Consider the following 16,394-nt stretch of genomic DNA (forward strand, 5'->3'; position numbering starts at 1 on the left):
CTGAGCCGCTACCTCGTGCTAGGCACTAGACTAGGCATGGGGCCCATGGCAACTGTGACACAAACAAAGGCTTTTGGTTTTATGGAGCTTCGTTCTAGTAGGAGAGACAGATAATAAGCAAGTAAAACAAAATATAAATAATATGTCAGAAAGTGCTTATCTTTTTCATCGTACTAAAAAAGTCTTAACAGTAATGTGGACTTGAGTGAAGGAGAAAGTTAGGGGTAGCATTTAAGGTGAAACCTAAATGACAAAAACCAGCCCACCCCTTGAAGCTTTGGAGGGAGAAGGTTCCAGGCAGGGGAAGCAGCAGTTTAAAAGGCCCTGATACATCTGAAGTACAGAAAACTGGCCAATGAGGCTGGAATGCAGTGAACAAGGAGAGGGGTGGGCCAAGGCACTGTCATGACATGTGTGACAGGCCACACAGCAGGTAACCATCGAAGAAGAACATGATCTGATTATTTCTTAAAACTTTGGCCTTTTTTGTCAAAAATGGAAAGTAGGTTCTAGTCCCTGACAAATAAAGCTTGCAGTTAGGGATAATCACAGAAGGGTTGCAGCCTCATTGTTGTTATTGAAGTCTCTAAGGCAGAGGCATTGAGGGTGGATTGGAGGAGATGAAGGAGCTAAGCTGGAAGAATATTAGCAAGAATTTAGCAGGGCCTGACTAAGGGCACAAACATGAGAAATGTTTACAGGAGAGAACTGACAGAATTTAGAGATGCATTTTAAATAGACTATATTCCTTTCAGTTGTTGGGAGGTTTATTAGTTATTAAGCCAAACTACAGTGCCTAGTTTGGATCACACCATACACGGTAACACCAGTGGATGAGAATGAAAGGGATATTTTGAAAGCATGGTATTTCATTTAGAAACAGTTCTACTGATACTAAAATTATCACCAAAAGAATGGCTATCCACAGGGAATATGACAGCCTTATATCTGTTGGATATATTGGCCTAATTTGTTTTTCTCTGTTTTGCCAAATAGTGTCAAATGACCCAAAATTGCCTCTTGTACCAAAAAAAAAAAAAAAAAAGTAGAAAAGCACCAAGATATTTAAGTAAAACCATAATTATTTTTAAAGCAAATTCTTAAGACAAAGAATATAATTAATTTTAATGGGTGAAATGTTTTGTGAATTAAAGGAATAAATCCACTCCTAAAAATGTTTATTTGGATTTCTTCCCTTAAATCATTTTAATATTGGAGAGATAAAATGGAGTAGACTAAAGCATCTCTTGTCATGACAAACTTTAGAGCTGGGTGTCCCTTTCTTCTCCGTAATATACACGTTACACTCTGATCTCAAGAGGGGATTAAGTTCTTCACTTGTATTTACTCACAGAGGGTTTCTTTTATTATTTATGATAGCTTTGAATCCAACTCATGGATGACAAATTATTCCTTATAGGAAAGAAATCTCTGTAACAAAGCATGTGTGCGTGTGTCATTGTCTAGTAAGGTGAAGTACAAGAAAATTTGATTTCTCATAATCTACATATAAACAATGGAATCCATTTTATCAGCCCCAAAAGCACTTTCTTCATTACATGTAGGCATTACTAGAAAATTTCATTGTATATTATATGATACTAACTACAGATAAAATATCATCTTGAAATTATTATTCAAGAAAAAATGACAATCCACTGCAAGTGTGAACTAATGAAAAGTGAGGGCATCGAACTAAGTTTAGGTTGAGATAACAGTATGTTCGTGTTGATGTAGAAGGAAAAATTCATGCCAATAAATATTCTAGGTATAGAAATGTCTCTAGTACTGTCACATAAATTATCTTCCCAAATAATGACAAATTTTTTTTAGAAAATTCATCTGGAAACCTTAGGGTATATTGAATATAAACTGGTGGAAGAATTAAGAAATAATTGTACTATATTATATTCAATGCTAAAGTAAAGACTCAGAGTTTGCTGCTTTCCGTGCTTAACTAAATCCAGACCACTTTGTGTTTTTATGGCATATTTCTATGCCTTTGATATCTTCTAATCACTTTCCCTGCAATACCATCCCTACCTCATATTTGTCAAAACATGCTGTTTCCTCCAAGGAGACTCACCTCAGTTGCCTCAACCAGATGTGAGCTTTCCCATCATTGAGTACCAGCACCCATTTGTATGTTGCTGATAGTATTTGCCTTACATTTACCATTACTCTGGTATATGTTATTGTCATTCACTTATTAGCCTAACCCGGTTATCAGATTATAAACTAATTGCAGTTAGGAATTATTTATACCAGAGCACTCAGCCCAGAATCTAGTCAAAATCCTTCATTTTATAGATGAGTTTTACATATGAATAAGGCCCAGGCTAGTGTAGGGTCATAGGCTCTGACTTTCTCTTACTTTTCTTATTTTGGAAGGAAATTCTATTTTTATCCATGAAAAAGAGATAAGAAGCTACTCTACAGCTGAGAAGTAACTTAGGTCCAAATACTCAAAAGAAGCTGATCTTTATTCCTAAAACCATGACCATTAGTACTTATTTTCTAATTGATTAATAAACTAAAAACTAGTGTTGATACTATCATCATATATGCTTTGAAGGTGTTTTCATTTTTTAATAGTAGCAGCTCATTGAGCCTCTACCACTTCTGTATCACATAGCAACATTGTTTCAGTAATATTACAGTAGATAGAAAGGGCACACCACTAGTATGCTTTATAACATATTTTCGTTATTGTTTACTTCAAATTAGGAGAATATACTCTTTTTTGATAATGAGCTTGTAATAGTTTAATTTTCAAAAGTATAATTATCTAAAATGTCCTAATGTCTTCTGAACTGTAGCTCAGTGATGAAACTTTATCAATACTCAAAGCCAAAATGAGGTCTTATAGTAAAACCACCCTAGTTGTCTGAGTTCGGCATCCTTCTGATTGGTCAGTACCTATTCCTGCTGTATGGCAGCCCCACAGACCAGTGGGTTAATTACTTTGAGTCATCTCCCCTACTTATATCCAGAATATAATGTGTTCCAGTGTAATGAAAGAAATGACATTTCAAACAGGAGACAATTTATACTAACAATACAACGTTTTACTTGTGTAGAGTTAGAGCATATATGAGAGAAGATATTGTACCAAAGCACATACTTTTTTTTTAAATTTATTTATTTTTTATTATACTTTAAATTCTAGGGTACATGTGCACAACGTGCAGGTTTGTTACATATGTATACATGTGCCATGTTGGCATGCTACATCCATTAACTCATCATTTACATTAGGTATATCTCCTAATGCTATCCCTCCCCCCACCCCACCCCGCAAAAGGCCCCAGTGTGTGAGGTTCCCCTTCCTGTGTCCAAGTGTTCTCATTGTTCAGTTCTCACCTATGAGTGAGAATATGCGGTGTTTAGTTTTCTGTTCTTGCAATAGTTTGCCGAGAATGATGGTTTCCAGCTGCATCGATGTCCCTACAAAGGACATGAACTCATCCTTTTTTATGGCTGCATTGTATTCCATGGTGTATATGTGCCACATTTTCTTAATCCAGTCTGTCATTGATGGACATTTGGGTTGGTTCCAAGTCTTTGCTATTGTGAATAGTGCCACAAGAAACATACCTGTGCATGCATCTTTGTGACAGCATGATTTATACCCCTTTGGGTATATACCCAGTAATGGAATGGCTGGGTCATATGGTATTTATAGTTCTAGATCCTTGAGGAATCGCCACACTGTCTTCCACAATGGTTGAACTAGTTTACAATCACACCAACAGTGTAAAGGTGTTCCTATTTCTCCACATCCTCTCCAACACCTGTTGTTTCCTGACTTTTTAATGATTGCCATTCTAACTGGTGTGAGATGGTATCTCATTGTGGTTTTGATTTACATTTCTCTGATGGCAAGTGATGATGAGCATTTTTTCATGTGTCTGTGGGCTGCATAAATGTCTTCTTTTGAGAAGTGTCTGTTCATATCCTTTGCCCACTTTTTGATGGGGTTGTTTGATTTTTTTTCTTGTAAATTTGTTTGAGTTCTTTGTAGGTTCTGGATATTAGCCTTTTGTCAGATGAGTAGATTGCAAAAATTTTCTCCCATTCTGTAGGTTGCCTGTTCACTCTGATGGTAGTTTCTTTTGCTGTGCAGAAGCTCTTTAGTTTGATTAGATCCCATTTGTCAATTTTGGCTTCTGTTGCCATTGCTTTTGGTGTTTTAGACAGGAAGTCCTTGCCCGTACCTATGTCCTGAATGGTATTGCCTAGGTTTTCTTCTAGGGTTTTTATGGTTTTAGGTTTAACATTTAAGTCTCTAATCCATCTTGAATTAATTTTTGTATAAGGTGTAAGGAAGGGATCCAGTTTCAGCTTTCTACACGTGGCTAGCCAAATTTCCCAGCACCATTTATTAAATAGGGAATCCTTTCCACATTTCTTGATTTTCTCAGGTTTGTCAAAGATCAGATGGTTGTAGATGTGTGGTATTATTTCTGAGGGCTCTGTTCTGTTCCATTGGTCTATATCTCTGTTTTGGTAGCACTACCATGCTGTTTTGGTTACTGTAGCCTTGTGGTATAGTTTGAAGTCAGTTAGCGTGATGCCTCCAGCTTTGTTCTTTTGGCTTAGGGTTGTCTTGGCACTGCGGGCTCTTTTTTGGTTCCATATGAACTTTAAAGCAGTTTTTTCCAATTCTGTGAAGAAAGTAATTGGTAGCTTGATGGGGATGGCATTGAATCTATAAATTACCTTGGGCAGTATGGCCATTTTCATGATACTGATTCTTCCTATCCATGAGCATGGAATGTTGTTCCATTTGTTTGTGTCCTCCTTTATTTCATTGAGCAGTGGTTTGTAGTTCTCCTTGAAGAGGTCTTTCACATCCCTTGTAAGTTGGATTCCTAGGTATTTTATTCTCTTTGAAGCAGTTGTGAATGGAAGTTCAGTCATGATGTGGCTCTCTGTCTGTTACTGGTGTATAAGAATGCTTGTGATTTTTGCACATTAATTTTCTATGCTGAGACTTTACTGAAGTTGCTTATCAGCTTAAGGAGATTTTGGGCTGAGACAATGGGGTTTTCTAAATATACAATCCTGTCATTGCAAACGGACAATTTGACTTCCTCTTTTCCTAATTGAATACCCTCTATTTCTTTCTCCTGCCTGATTGCTCTGGCCAGAACTTCCAACACTATGTTGAATAGGAGTGGTGAGAGAGGGCATCCCTGGCTTGTGCCAGTTTTCAAAGGGAATGCTTCCAATTTATGCCCATTCAGTATGATATTGGCTGTGGGTTTGTCATAAATAGCTCTTATTATTTTGACATACATTCCATCAATACCAAATTTATTGAGAGTTTTTAGCATGAAGGGCTGTTGAATTTTGTCAAAGGCAAAATTTGCATTTTCTGCATCTGTTGAGAGAATCATGTGGTTTTTGTCTTTGATTCTGTTTATATGCTGGATTACGTTTATTGATTTGCGTATGTTGAACCAGCCTTGCATCGCAGGGATGAAGCCCACTTGATCATGGTGGATAAGCTTTTTGATGTGCTGCTGGATTCGGTTTGCCAGTATTTTATTGAGGATTTTTGCATTAATGTTCATCAAGGATGTTGGTCTAAAATTCTCTTTTTTTGTTGTGTCTCTGCCAGGCTTTGGTATCAGGATGATGCTGGCCTGATATAATGAGTAAGGGAGGATTCCCTCTTTTTCTGTTGATTGGAATAGTTTCAGAAGGAATGGTACCAGCTCCTCCTTGTACCTCCAGTAGAATTCAGCTGTGAATCCATCTGGTCCTGAACTCTTTTTGGTGGGTAGGCTATTAATTATTGCCTCAATTTCAGACCCTCCTATTTGTCTATTCAGGGATTCAACCTCTTCTTGGTTTAATCTTGGGAGAGTGTAAGTGTCCAGGAAATTATCCATTTCTTCTAGCTTTTCTAGTTTATTGGCATAGAGGTGTTTATAGTATTCTCTGATGATAGTTTGTATTTCTGTGGGGTCGGTGGTGATATTCCCTTTATCATTTTTTGTTGCGTCTATTTCATTCTTCTCTCTTTTCTTTTTTATTAGTCTTGCTAGCGGTCTATCAATTTTGTTGATCTTTTCAAAAAACCAGCTCCTGGATTCATTGATTTTTTGGAGGGTTTTTTGTGTCTCTATCTCCTTCAGTTCTGCTCTGATCTTAGTTATTTCTTGCTTTCTGCTAGCTTTTGAATGTGTTTGCTCTTGCTTCTCTAGTTCTTTTAATTGTGATGTTAGGGTGTCAATTTTAGATCTTTCCTGCTTTCTCTTGTGGGCATTTAGTGCTATAAATTTCCCTCACATTTAAAGCACAGTGTGTACTGCTTTAAATGTGTCCCAGAGATTCTGGTATGTTGTATCTTTGTTCTCATTGGTTTCAAAGAACATCTTTATTTCTGCCTTCATTTCATTATGTACCCAGTAGTCATTCAGGAGCAGGTTGTTCTGTTTCCATGTAGTTGAGCAGTTTTGATTGAGTTTCTTAGTCCTGAGTTCTAGTTTGATTGCACTGTGGTCAGAGAGACACTTGGTTATAATTTCTGTTCTTTTACATTTGCTGAGGAGTGCTTTACTTCCAACTATGTGGTCAATTTTGGAATAAGTGTGATGTGGTGCTGAGAAGAATGTATATTCTGTTGATTTGGGGTGGAGAGTTCTGTAGATGTCCATTAGGTCCATGTGGTACAGAGTTGAGTTCAATTCCTGGACATCCTTGTTAACTTTCTGTCTCGTTGATCTGTCTAATGTTGACAGTGGGGTGTTAAAGTTTCCCATTATTACTGTATGGGAGTCTAAGTCTCTTTGTAAGTCTCTAAGGACTTGCTTTATGAATCTGGGTGCTCCTGTGTTGGGTGCATATATATTTAGGATAGTTAGCTCTTCCTGATGAATTGATCCCTTTACCATTATGTAATGGCCTTCTTTGTCTCTTTTGATCTTTGATGGTTTAAAGTCTGTTTTATCAGAGACTAGGATTGCAACCCCTGCTTTTTTTTGTTTTCCATTTGCTTGGTAGATCTTCCGCCGTCCCTTTATTTTGAGCCTATGTGTGTCTCTGCATGTGAGATGGGTCTCCTGAATACAGCAAACTGATGGGTCTTGACTCTTTATCCAATTTTTCAGTCTATGTCTTTTAATTGGACCACTTAGTCCATTTACATTTAAGGTTAATATTGTTATGTGTGAAGTTGATCCTGTCATGATGTTAGCTGGTTATTTTGCTCGTTAGTTGATGCAGTTTCTTCCTAGCCTCAATGGACTTTACATTTTGACATGTTTTTGCAATGGCTGGTACCTGTTGTTCCTTTCCATGTTTAGTGCTTCCTTCAGGATCTCTTGTAGGGCAGGCCTAGTGGTGACAAAATCTCTAAGCATTTGCTTGTCTGTAAAGGATTTTATTTCTCCTTCACTTGTGAAACTTAGTTTGGCTGGATATGATATTCTGGGTGAAAATTCTTTTCTTTAACAATGTTGAATATTGACTCCCCACTCTCTTCTGGCTTGGAGAGTTTCTGCTGAGAGATCTGCTGTTAGTCTGATGGGCTTCCCTTTGTGGGTAACCCGACCTTTCTCTCTGGCTGCCCTTAAGATTTTTTCCTTCATTTCAACTTTGGTGAATCTGACAATTATGTGTCTTGGAGTTGCTCTTCTTGAGGATTATCTTTGTGGCGTTCTCTGTATTTCCTGAATTTGAATGTTGGCCTGCCTTACTAGGTTGGGGAAGTTCTCCTGGATGATATCCTGCACAGTGTTTTCCAACTTGGTTCTATTTTCCCCGTCACTTTCAGGCACACCAGTCAGACGTAGATTTGGTCTTTTCACATGGTCCCATATTTCTTGAAGGCTTTGTTCATTTCTTTTTACTCTTTTTTCTCTACACTTCTCGCTTCATTTCATTCATTTGATCTTCAATCGCTGATACCCTTTCTTCCAGTTGATCGTGTCGGTTACTGAAGCTTGTGCATTTGTCACATAGTTCTTGTGCCATAGTTTTCAGCTCTTATCAGGTCATTTAAGGACTTCTTTACATTGGTTATTCTAGTTAGCCATTCGTCTAATCTTTTTTCAAGGTTTTTAGCTTCTTTGTGATGGGTTCGAACTTCCTTCTTTACCTCAGAGAAGTTTGATCATCTGAAGCCTTCTTCTCTCAACTCGTCAAAGTCATTCTCCATCCAGCTTTGTTCCGTTGCTGGGGAGGAGCTGTGTTCCTTTGGAGGGAGAGAGGTGCTGTGATTTTTAGAATTTTCAGCTTTTCTGCTCTGTTTTTTTCCCATCTTTGTGGTTTTATCTACCTTTGGTCTTTGATGATGGTGACGTACAGATGGGGTTTTGGTGTGGATGTCCTTTCTGTTTGTTAGTTTTCCTTCTAACAGTCAGGACCCTCAGCTGCAGGTCTGGTGGAGTTTGCTGGAGGTCCACTCCAGACCCTGTTTGCCTGGGTATCCAGCAGGGGAGACTGCAGAATAGTGAATATTACTGAACAGCAAATGTTGCTGCCTGATCCTTCCTCTGAAAGCTTCGTCTCAGAGGGGTACCCGGCCGTGTGAGGTGTCAGTCTGCGCCTACTAGGGGGTGCCTCCTGGTTAGGCTACTCGGGGGTCAGGGACCCACTTGAGGAGGCAGTCTGTCCGTTCTCAGATCTCAAACTCCATGCTGGGAGAACCACTACTCTCTTCAAAGCTGTCAGACAGGGACATTTAAATCTGCAGAGGTTTCTGCTGCCTTTTGTTTGGGTATGCCCTGTCCACAGAGGTGGAGTCTACAGAGGCAGGCAGGCCTCCTTGAGCTGCAGTGGGCTCCACCCATTTGAGCTTGGAGGCTGCTTTGTTTACCTACTCAAGCCTCAGCAATGGTGGGCGCCCCTCCCCCAGCCTCGCTGCCACCTTGCAGTTAGATCTCAGACTGCTGTGCTAGCACTGAGGGAGGCCCCATGGGCATGGGACCCTCTGAGCCAGGCACGGGATATAATCTCCTGGTGTGCCGTTTGCTAAGTCCCTTGGAAGAGTGCAGTATTAGGGTGGGAGTGACCCCATTTTCCAGGTGCTGTGTATCATAGTTTCCCTTGGCTGGGAAAGGGAATTCCCTTACCCCTTGTGCTTCCTGGGTGAGGCAATGCCTCGCCCTGCTTCGGCTCTCACTTGGCGGGCTGTATCCACTGTCCTGCACCCACTGTCCAACACACCCTAGTGAGATGAACCCGGTACCTCAGTTGGAAATGCAGAAATCACCCATCTTCTGTGTCACTCACGTTGGGAGCTGTAGCCTGGAGCTGTTCCTATTTGGCCATCTTGGACCAAAGTGCGTATTTCTAAGTAAACACCTAAATCCTATTACTGAAGAGAAAAGAAAAAGTCTTCAATATTTCTATACAATAATAGGTGATATATTTTAATTTCAAAATATTTTAAACCTATGACCGTTAAAAAAGTTTATAACTGGTTCAAAAACTGTAAAAGTGGCCGGGTACAGTGGGTCACACCTGTAATCCCAGCACTTTGGGAGGCCAAGGCGGGCGAATCACGAGGTGAAGAGATCGAGACCATCCTGGCTAACATGGTGAAACCCTATCTCTACTAAAAAATACAAAAAAAAAAAATTAGCTGGGTGTGGTGTCATGTGCCTGTAGTCCTTACTGCTTGGGTGGCTGAGGCAGGAGAATCGCTTGAACCTGAGAGGCAGAGATTGCAGTGAGCCGAGATCACGCCATTGCACTCCAGCGGGAGTGACAGAGCAAGACTCTGTTTCAAAAAAATACATATACATATATATATTTATACATATAGTTAGACTGTATAAATGAACACCACTTAATAAAACAGACTTAGATGGATGGCAATACTTATTTATTGTGTTGTAAAATTCTTTTTTATGTTTTTATAGTTCACTAAAAATATGATTGTTTTGTAGGATACAAGTTCAGTATTAAAGGAAGAACATGTTACAACCTTTGAAGATGAAGGGTCCTATATAATTCAAGAACAGCAGGATTCTCTTGTGTGTCAAGGAATTCTTGATTTAGAAGAAACTGAAATGCCGGAGCCTCTAGCTCCTGAAAGCTACCCTGAGTCAATCTGCGAAGAGGATGTTACCTTAGCTCTGAAAGAGCTAGATGAAAGATGTGAAGAAGAAGAAGCAGATTTCTCCGGACTGTCTAGGTGAGAATACAGTATCATAAACACCATAGTGAGGTGATAATCTCTCCCCCATTCCTTCCAAAGAGTGCCCCTGTATTCCAGTTTACTTACTTTCATTTCTTTGTGCGTTTCAGTCTGTAATCATACTTTGTGTGTTTTAGTCTAGAATCATACTATCTTCATTTTTAAAGATAGAATGCCTTACTCTAATGGGATATTTCTTCGATTATGGACATTCCCATAAAGAAAAACAATTAGGCCATTTTCAAAGCATAGTAAGTGGTATTCCACATTTAGAAGCACGCCAAATATCTATTTTGGCATGCTAGATGGCCAAATGTTAAAATCAATATTGGAATGAACTTCTGTGATACCAGAATTTAAATCTAAAATATATCCAAAAAGTTGTTTTTACAGTTTCATGATCAGTGGTCATATTTTTTAAGTTTTATTTCTATTATAGGCAGATTATTTCTTAAATGCTAGATTGCTCCTTTTAAATGTTTATGCTCCATACATTAAAAACGTATTACCAAAAAGTATGAAGAATTCTCAAATGGAACTTTTTCTTTACTCATGGACTAACTTGAATAATCAATTATTTATAGTTTTTAAGGGAAATTTTGGTGGCTGTTATGAAACTCATATACCAAATAATTCTGTAACACATAGAATTAGAATATCCACTATTTAAATTTCATAAATATTTGTGGTTCAATATTATGTTTTTTATAAAGGTATCTAACTTCATGCACTCTGTGCGTGTATCTATTTCCCCATTCAACAATTTGAGCTCCTGGATAACTGTTTTTATATAAAATTAATATTTAATAATCAGCAAGTATTTCAGAATTTTACTTTTACAATAAAAATTACACCTTTATACTTCATGTGATAATAGAGTTTTAACATATACAACACATTGGAGATTTTTTTTTACCGTCAACATATGAAGAATACTTACCTATATTTGAAAATATATAATCAGATATTAACAATAAATCTTAGTGATACACCTTTTTCATATTACTGATTTGAATATGGCAGTAGCCCATGCAACCATTCAATCATTAATCATGCACAAGTTCAGGAATGCCAGAAACGATGCTATTCAGCTAGTTGGCTTTCTAAAAGGCTGAAGCCAAACAGTCGACTTTGGCCAACTACTGCAGCTGAAATAGAATGGAGCATTCCTACTAAGCAAACAGGTTATCTACTCTAGCTTATAGTATACGTGTTAAAATCAGTCACCACAGTGACAGTTTTAAAATTAACCTTTTTGAGGTCTCATTTGTTTTCACTTCAGATGTCTGCTTTATTTTGATGGTTTTCTCCAGTCTTTACTTGGGTCCCTCTCTTCCATATGCATTGCTCCAAAATTTCGATAAAGTCTTATAGAACCAGCTTGTAATGCGAAACATTCAATCTTAAGACCTTGAATAACACATGTCTTTTTTATGGAGTGTCAGACTCAAATATTTCTTCATATTTATGGCCGAGAGTTGTAGAATGTCCAACCCAAATATATCTTCATCTTTTTCCATTGTTCCGTTTTGGTTTGTGTAATCTGACTTTTGGGATTATAAATTATTTGAGGGAAATGGCCAGGTCTTATGTTTCTTTGGATTCCAATCTATTATTGGCCATATTGCTAGGAACATAGTATGTGCTTATGAAATAACTGAGCTAGCTATGTGTTTCCTGGCTAATAGTAATTGGACCCGTAGTCCTGGGTTCAAATTCTGGCCCTGTCATTTCTTACCCAGTAACTAGACATATTATTTAACCTTACTGAACTTTTTGTTTCATCTTTAAAATCAAGATAATAATAGAACCTAATCCTCATGTAGTTGCAAAGACTGAATGAAATTATCCATATAAGGCACCTAACATAGCCCTTAACACAAAAGATCATGATCAAAACTTTAAAAATATTATCACCAATGTGAGGCTGTTCAAATAAAAGCCTCCAAAATTGACCATTGAAAATGAAAACATTCTCATTGGTATTATTCATAGAAGTTACTAAAATTAATCCATAGTGGTGGCACATTATAGGACTTGGGTTATTTTAAGGTAGTTGCTTGAAATTAGAGTTCTAATTCTAAAAATGCTAACTAGAAAGAACAGGAATTCACTTATTCACACTTTCTTACAAGATTTAGGTGGTTGTACATTTTCTAAATCAGTGTGTATATATGAATAAAAATAACCTGTCAAATGACTTAAGCTGTCTTACGTGATCGAGCCTATTCTTTTTTTCTGAGATAGTGTTATGATATTTGTGATATCTGTGTTAACAGTCAAGACGAAGAAGAGCAAGATGGTTTTCCAGAAGTACAGACGTCGCCTCTGCCATCACCATTTCTTTCTGCCATCATAGCCGCCTTTCAGCCCGTGGCATATGATGATGAAGAGGAAGCCTGGCGCTGCCACGTCAATCAGATGCTGTCTGACACCGACGGGTCCTCTGCAGTGTTTACTTTTCATGTGTTTTCTAGGCTTTTTCAGGTCAGTGAGGTTCAGGGTTTCTGAATTTATATTATAGTTACCTATTCAAGTTACAGTTTTTCTTCTAAAATCAGCATCTCCAATTTTAATATTCCTACCAGTTTTCTTTAATAATTTTTTTTTTCTAAGCTAGTAGTATTACTTACATTGACACTGTGACATTGTGGTACTGCTGGTACATTATACAATGACTGTTACAGATTTCTCCCTTAAGGCAATTAGAATAAAACTTCAAAACAACATCTGATATGTTTTCTGCAGTATGCTTAGGCACTATCAGGATACCAAAGAAATAAAGGCCTAAGCTCTGCCTTCAGGGAGCTTACAGTTAATATATCATAAATCAGTTTATAATCAAGGGTTAAAGTAATGGACACTTTTATGACTCTGTGAGGACCTTAAAAGTTTTAGCTGTTAAGGTTGCTTCCTCCCCAACAATAACGATAATATAAGCTAAAATTTATTGACTACCCACTACGTGCTAGGCACTGTGCTAAATGGCTTTATAGTAAGTGTTCTCACACCACAACTATGGAATGTAGATTTGATTTTTAGCATTCAGTGGAGAGGGAAACTAAGGTACAGAAAAATGCCACCATTTAAGTTATATCCTCTGAACTATCTACTACCTTTCCTCCCTTTTCTCCTCCCAAATTTTGCCCATCTTGGAAGACTCAGCTAAATACATTTTCTTACCAAAGCTTTCCCAACCACTCCAACCTCCAGTCTCTCTCTCCTGGAAGTTCTTTAGCACTCATTAACGGGAGCGCTTATTTAATTCTGTACTTACTGCATCACTACTTGGTTTTTCTACTCATATTCTTACTGATGTTGTAAGTTTCATGATGGCTGAAAGTGTGGATTTATGCTTTTTATTTTAATCATAATGCCACCTAACAGTGCAACACATATATAAGTAGGTATACTTTAACCATTGATACTACTGATAATGTAGTCTAATTGATTGACTTACTGTGAGTCAGGCATTGTCTGTTTTATGGAAATGAATATTCTTGGACTCGGAGAAAATATTACTCTTAATACATTTTTTATGACTTTACCTAAAGTTAAGCCAGATGGCAGCCCATAGTCAAGAATAGTAAACTACATTTACTGAAAGTTTCTTTCAGGTAATAACTTTTGATGAACAACTTCCTCAAGACAGGCAAGGACTTTGATTGCTAAGAATGTACAGCATGCATCCATCTGTCTGCCTCTGATGAAAAAATCTCAGGAATAGGGAGATGACTGGCATATAGCATTAATTTTTTCAGTAATATTATTTTGTAAATTTTTGTTTCTTTTTAGAAATTAATATGTTTCCTAAGGAAATACCTAAAAATATGGATTTACAGATCAATGGTTAAAATTCTATATATCATTATAATTTTAAAATAAAAGTCTACCCTATTATGCTTCTTTACTTTTAAAGGTAAAAAAAGGCTTTCTTATGAAACACCAAACTCTTTTGCTTTTCCCCATAGACAATTCAAAGAAAGTTTGGAGAAATAACTAATGAGGCAGTCAGCTTTCTTGGTGAGAGTCTGCAACGCATTGGTACCAAATTTAAAAGCTCCTTGGAAGTGATGATGATATGTTCAGAATGCCCAACAGTCTTTGTGGATGCTGAAACAGTAAGTTTTTACATGCACATTTATTATAAAGACTACATTTGAATGGCATCATTCAGTAAGTCGTCTTTTTTTTCTAAGTAATTCTGAATTTTATGGTATAAAGGTTCAGATTTTCAACAGGATTATAAATATTTGGCAAAGTACAATTCTGGTATATTAGATGCAGCAACTTGTGACTATTTCTGATTCTGACTCCTTCCTGCCCTTACCCTCCACAGAGTCCTAGATGGGAAAGCTAAAATGTCATGCTCTAGAGATGGGTAATTTTTTTATTCTTAAATAAAAATGCGTAGGAGATACCTAAACCTCCCCCCGTGAAATACTCAGGCCTCCTGGTTCATTTCTTGATTTATTTCCAAGCACACTTCTAGATTATATATTAAGGTATTTAAAGAACTAAGGTTTAAAAATCTTCAAGGTTGAGTTATGTACTGGTCTTGCCTGACGTCTTTGAAAACACTTGAGGATGTCCTTCCTGAGACTTCTGAAGTCCCACTGCACTCCTACTCTGTTCCAGTGAGAGCTCAGCTCTTAGTAGGGGACAGAGTAGAGTAAGAGAATATCCAAAAACCAACTAATAGGTATTCCATAACTGAAAAGTCTCATGATTTTGTGAGTCTCGTGATTTCAATCAGAAATGGTAACCTGGGTCAATATTTCTGATTTCACAGCTGATGTCATGTGGTTTGCTGGAAACCCTCAAGTTTGGTGTTTTGGAGTTGCAAGAACACCTGGATACATACAATGCCAAAAGAGAAGCCACTGAGCAGGTCAGTCTCTTTTTACCATATGTGAAAAGTGGTTTGCTCTTGACACTGGAAGGGTAATCCTGGCAGCAGAATAGCCCAGACAGAAAAGAAGACTTCTTAGCACCTGCCTCAGGGTTTTCCTGAGAGCAGCAGGTTCTTTGAGCTCTCTATCCAGCGAATTCCTACCTTTGGCTTTTAAAAATCAGCTCTCTAGAGATCCGGCCACTGCAGCCCAGCCTGGGCGACAGAGCAAGACTCTGTCTCAAAAAAAAAAAAAAAAAAAAAAAATCAGCTCTCTAACAGCGCAATGGAAAACCATGGCTTTGTAAAAAGCTCTGTGGAGACTATATTGCTGCTGTCAACATTCCAAGTGGGGAAATTGAAGCAGTATTTCTCAGTGCATTAGAGAATTGTGGTCTAGGAAATCCACAACCTCTGACAAAGCTATGATCTTTTTCCCATGATGTGTACATGTACATGGGCAAGCAATGGGAGAAAAAAGCATTAGATAATCACCTCCTAAGAAAGGCCTCTTCAAGTCCAATCTGGCATTGAAAACAGAGTAGCTCTGTTCCTTCCCTAAGAGTAAATCCAGCACGTTTTCAATTGGGAGGGGCAGAAGAACAAAAAATAGTTTCTCTCTTTCACACAAACTGCATACAGTAGACAATTATTTTTCTAGGAGATGGGTCTTTCATTAATAAGTAGTAAATATCTATGACATGTATAGGCCTATGAAAAATGAAGTGTGTGGTGGTATCTCATGGTACTATTTTGCATTTCCCTGATGACTAATGTTTGAGTTCCTTTTCAAATGGATCTCATTTAAGATGTTTTGTGAATTGTGGCTTCAAGTACGTTGTTCATTTTTGTAAATGGGTTGGGTTTTTCTTTGATTTGTAGGGGCTTTTTATCCTAAATGGATATATCCTCTTTTGGATATATGTATTGCAAAGATTATTCCTTCTCTGTGGCTAGCAGTTTTGCTATCTTAGTAGCATTTTTTGATGAACAGAAGTTTTTAATTTTAGTAAGTCCAGGTTGTTGGCCTTTTCCATCATGGTTATGGTTTTTGTATCTTCAGAAATCATTGCCTACTAGAAGCAAAGGTAGATTGTTAAAATACTGGTCCCAATGAATCATGCTTCTCTGTGGCCACACCCCTTTGCAATGTGACTTTCCTGTTCTTCCCATGAAGAGACAGAGTCCACCATTTCACCATCTCTTAAATTGGGATGGCCTTGTGATTTGCTCTAACCGATCAAGTTCAGAAGCAATGCTGTGTAACTTCCAAGACTAGTCCTGAAGTGGTCTTTGGTGGCTTCTGCTTTTGCCATCATACTGGTCAGAGTGCAAACTGGGATAAAC

General features: G+C 37.8%; 1 protein-coding gene across 9 annotated transcripts in view; it reads left to right on the forward strand.

Moving 5' to 3' along the window:
- LOC105464780 (FRY like transcription coactivator) overlaps positions 1 to 16,394 on the forward strand; it is a 286,250-nt gene that overhangs the window by 258,850 nt on the left and 11,006 nt on the right. For all 9 annotated transcript variants that reach the window (XM_071093613.1, XM_071093610.1, XM_071093611.1 and 6 more), the window contains 4 exons: positions 9,906 to 10,153; positions 12,436 to 12,643; positions 14,128 to 14,277; positions 14,949 to 15,047. In XM_071093613.1, the coding sequence (XP_070949714.1) occupies positions 9,906 to 10,153; positions 12,436 to 12,643; positions 14,128 to 14,277; positions 14,949 to 15,047 (705 nt within the window). The remainder of the gene's footprint in view (positions 1 to 9,905; positions 10,154 to 12,435; positions 12,644 to 14,127; positions 14,278 to 14,948; positions 15,048 to 16,394) is intronic.

This window comes from Macaca nemestrina, chromosome 3, assembly GCF_043159975.1.
Source record: "Macaca nemestrina isolate mMacNem1 chromosome 3, mMacNem.hap1, whole genome shotgun sequence".
Lineage (NCBI taxonomy): Eukaryota > Metazoa > Chordata > Mammalia > Primates > Cercopithecidae > Macaca > Macaca nemestrina.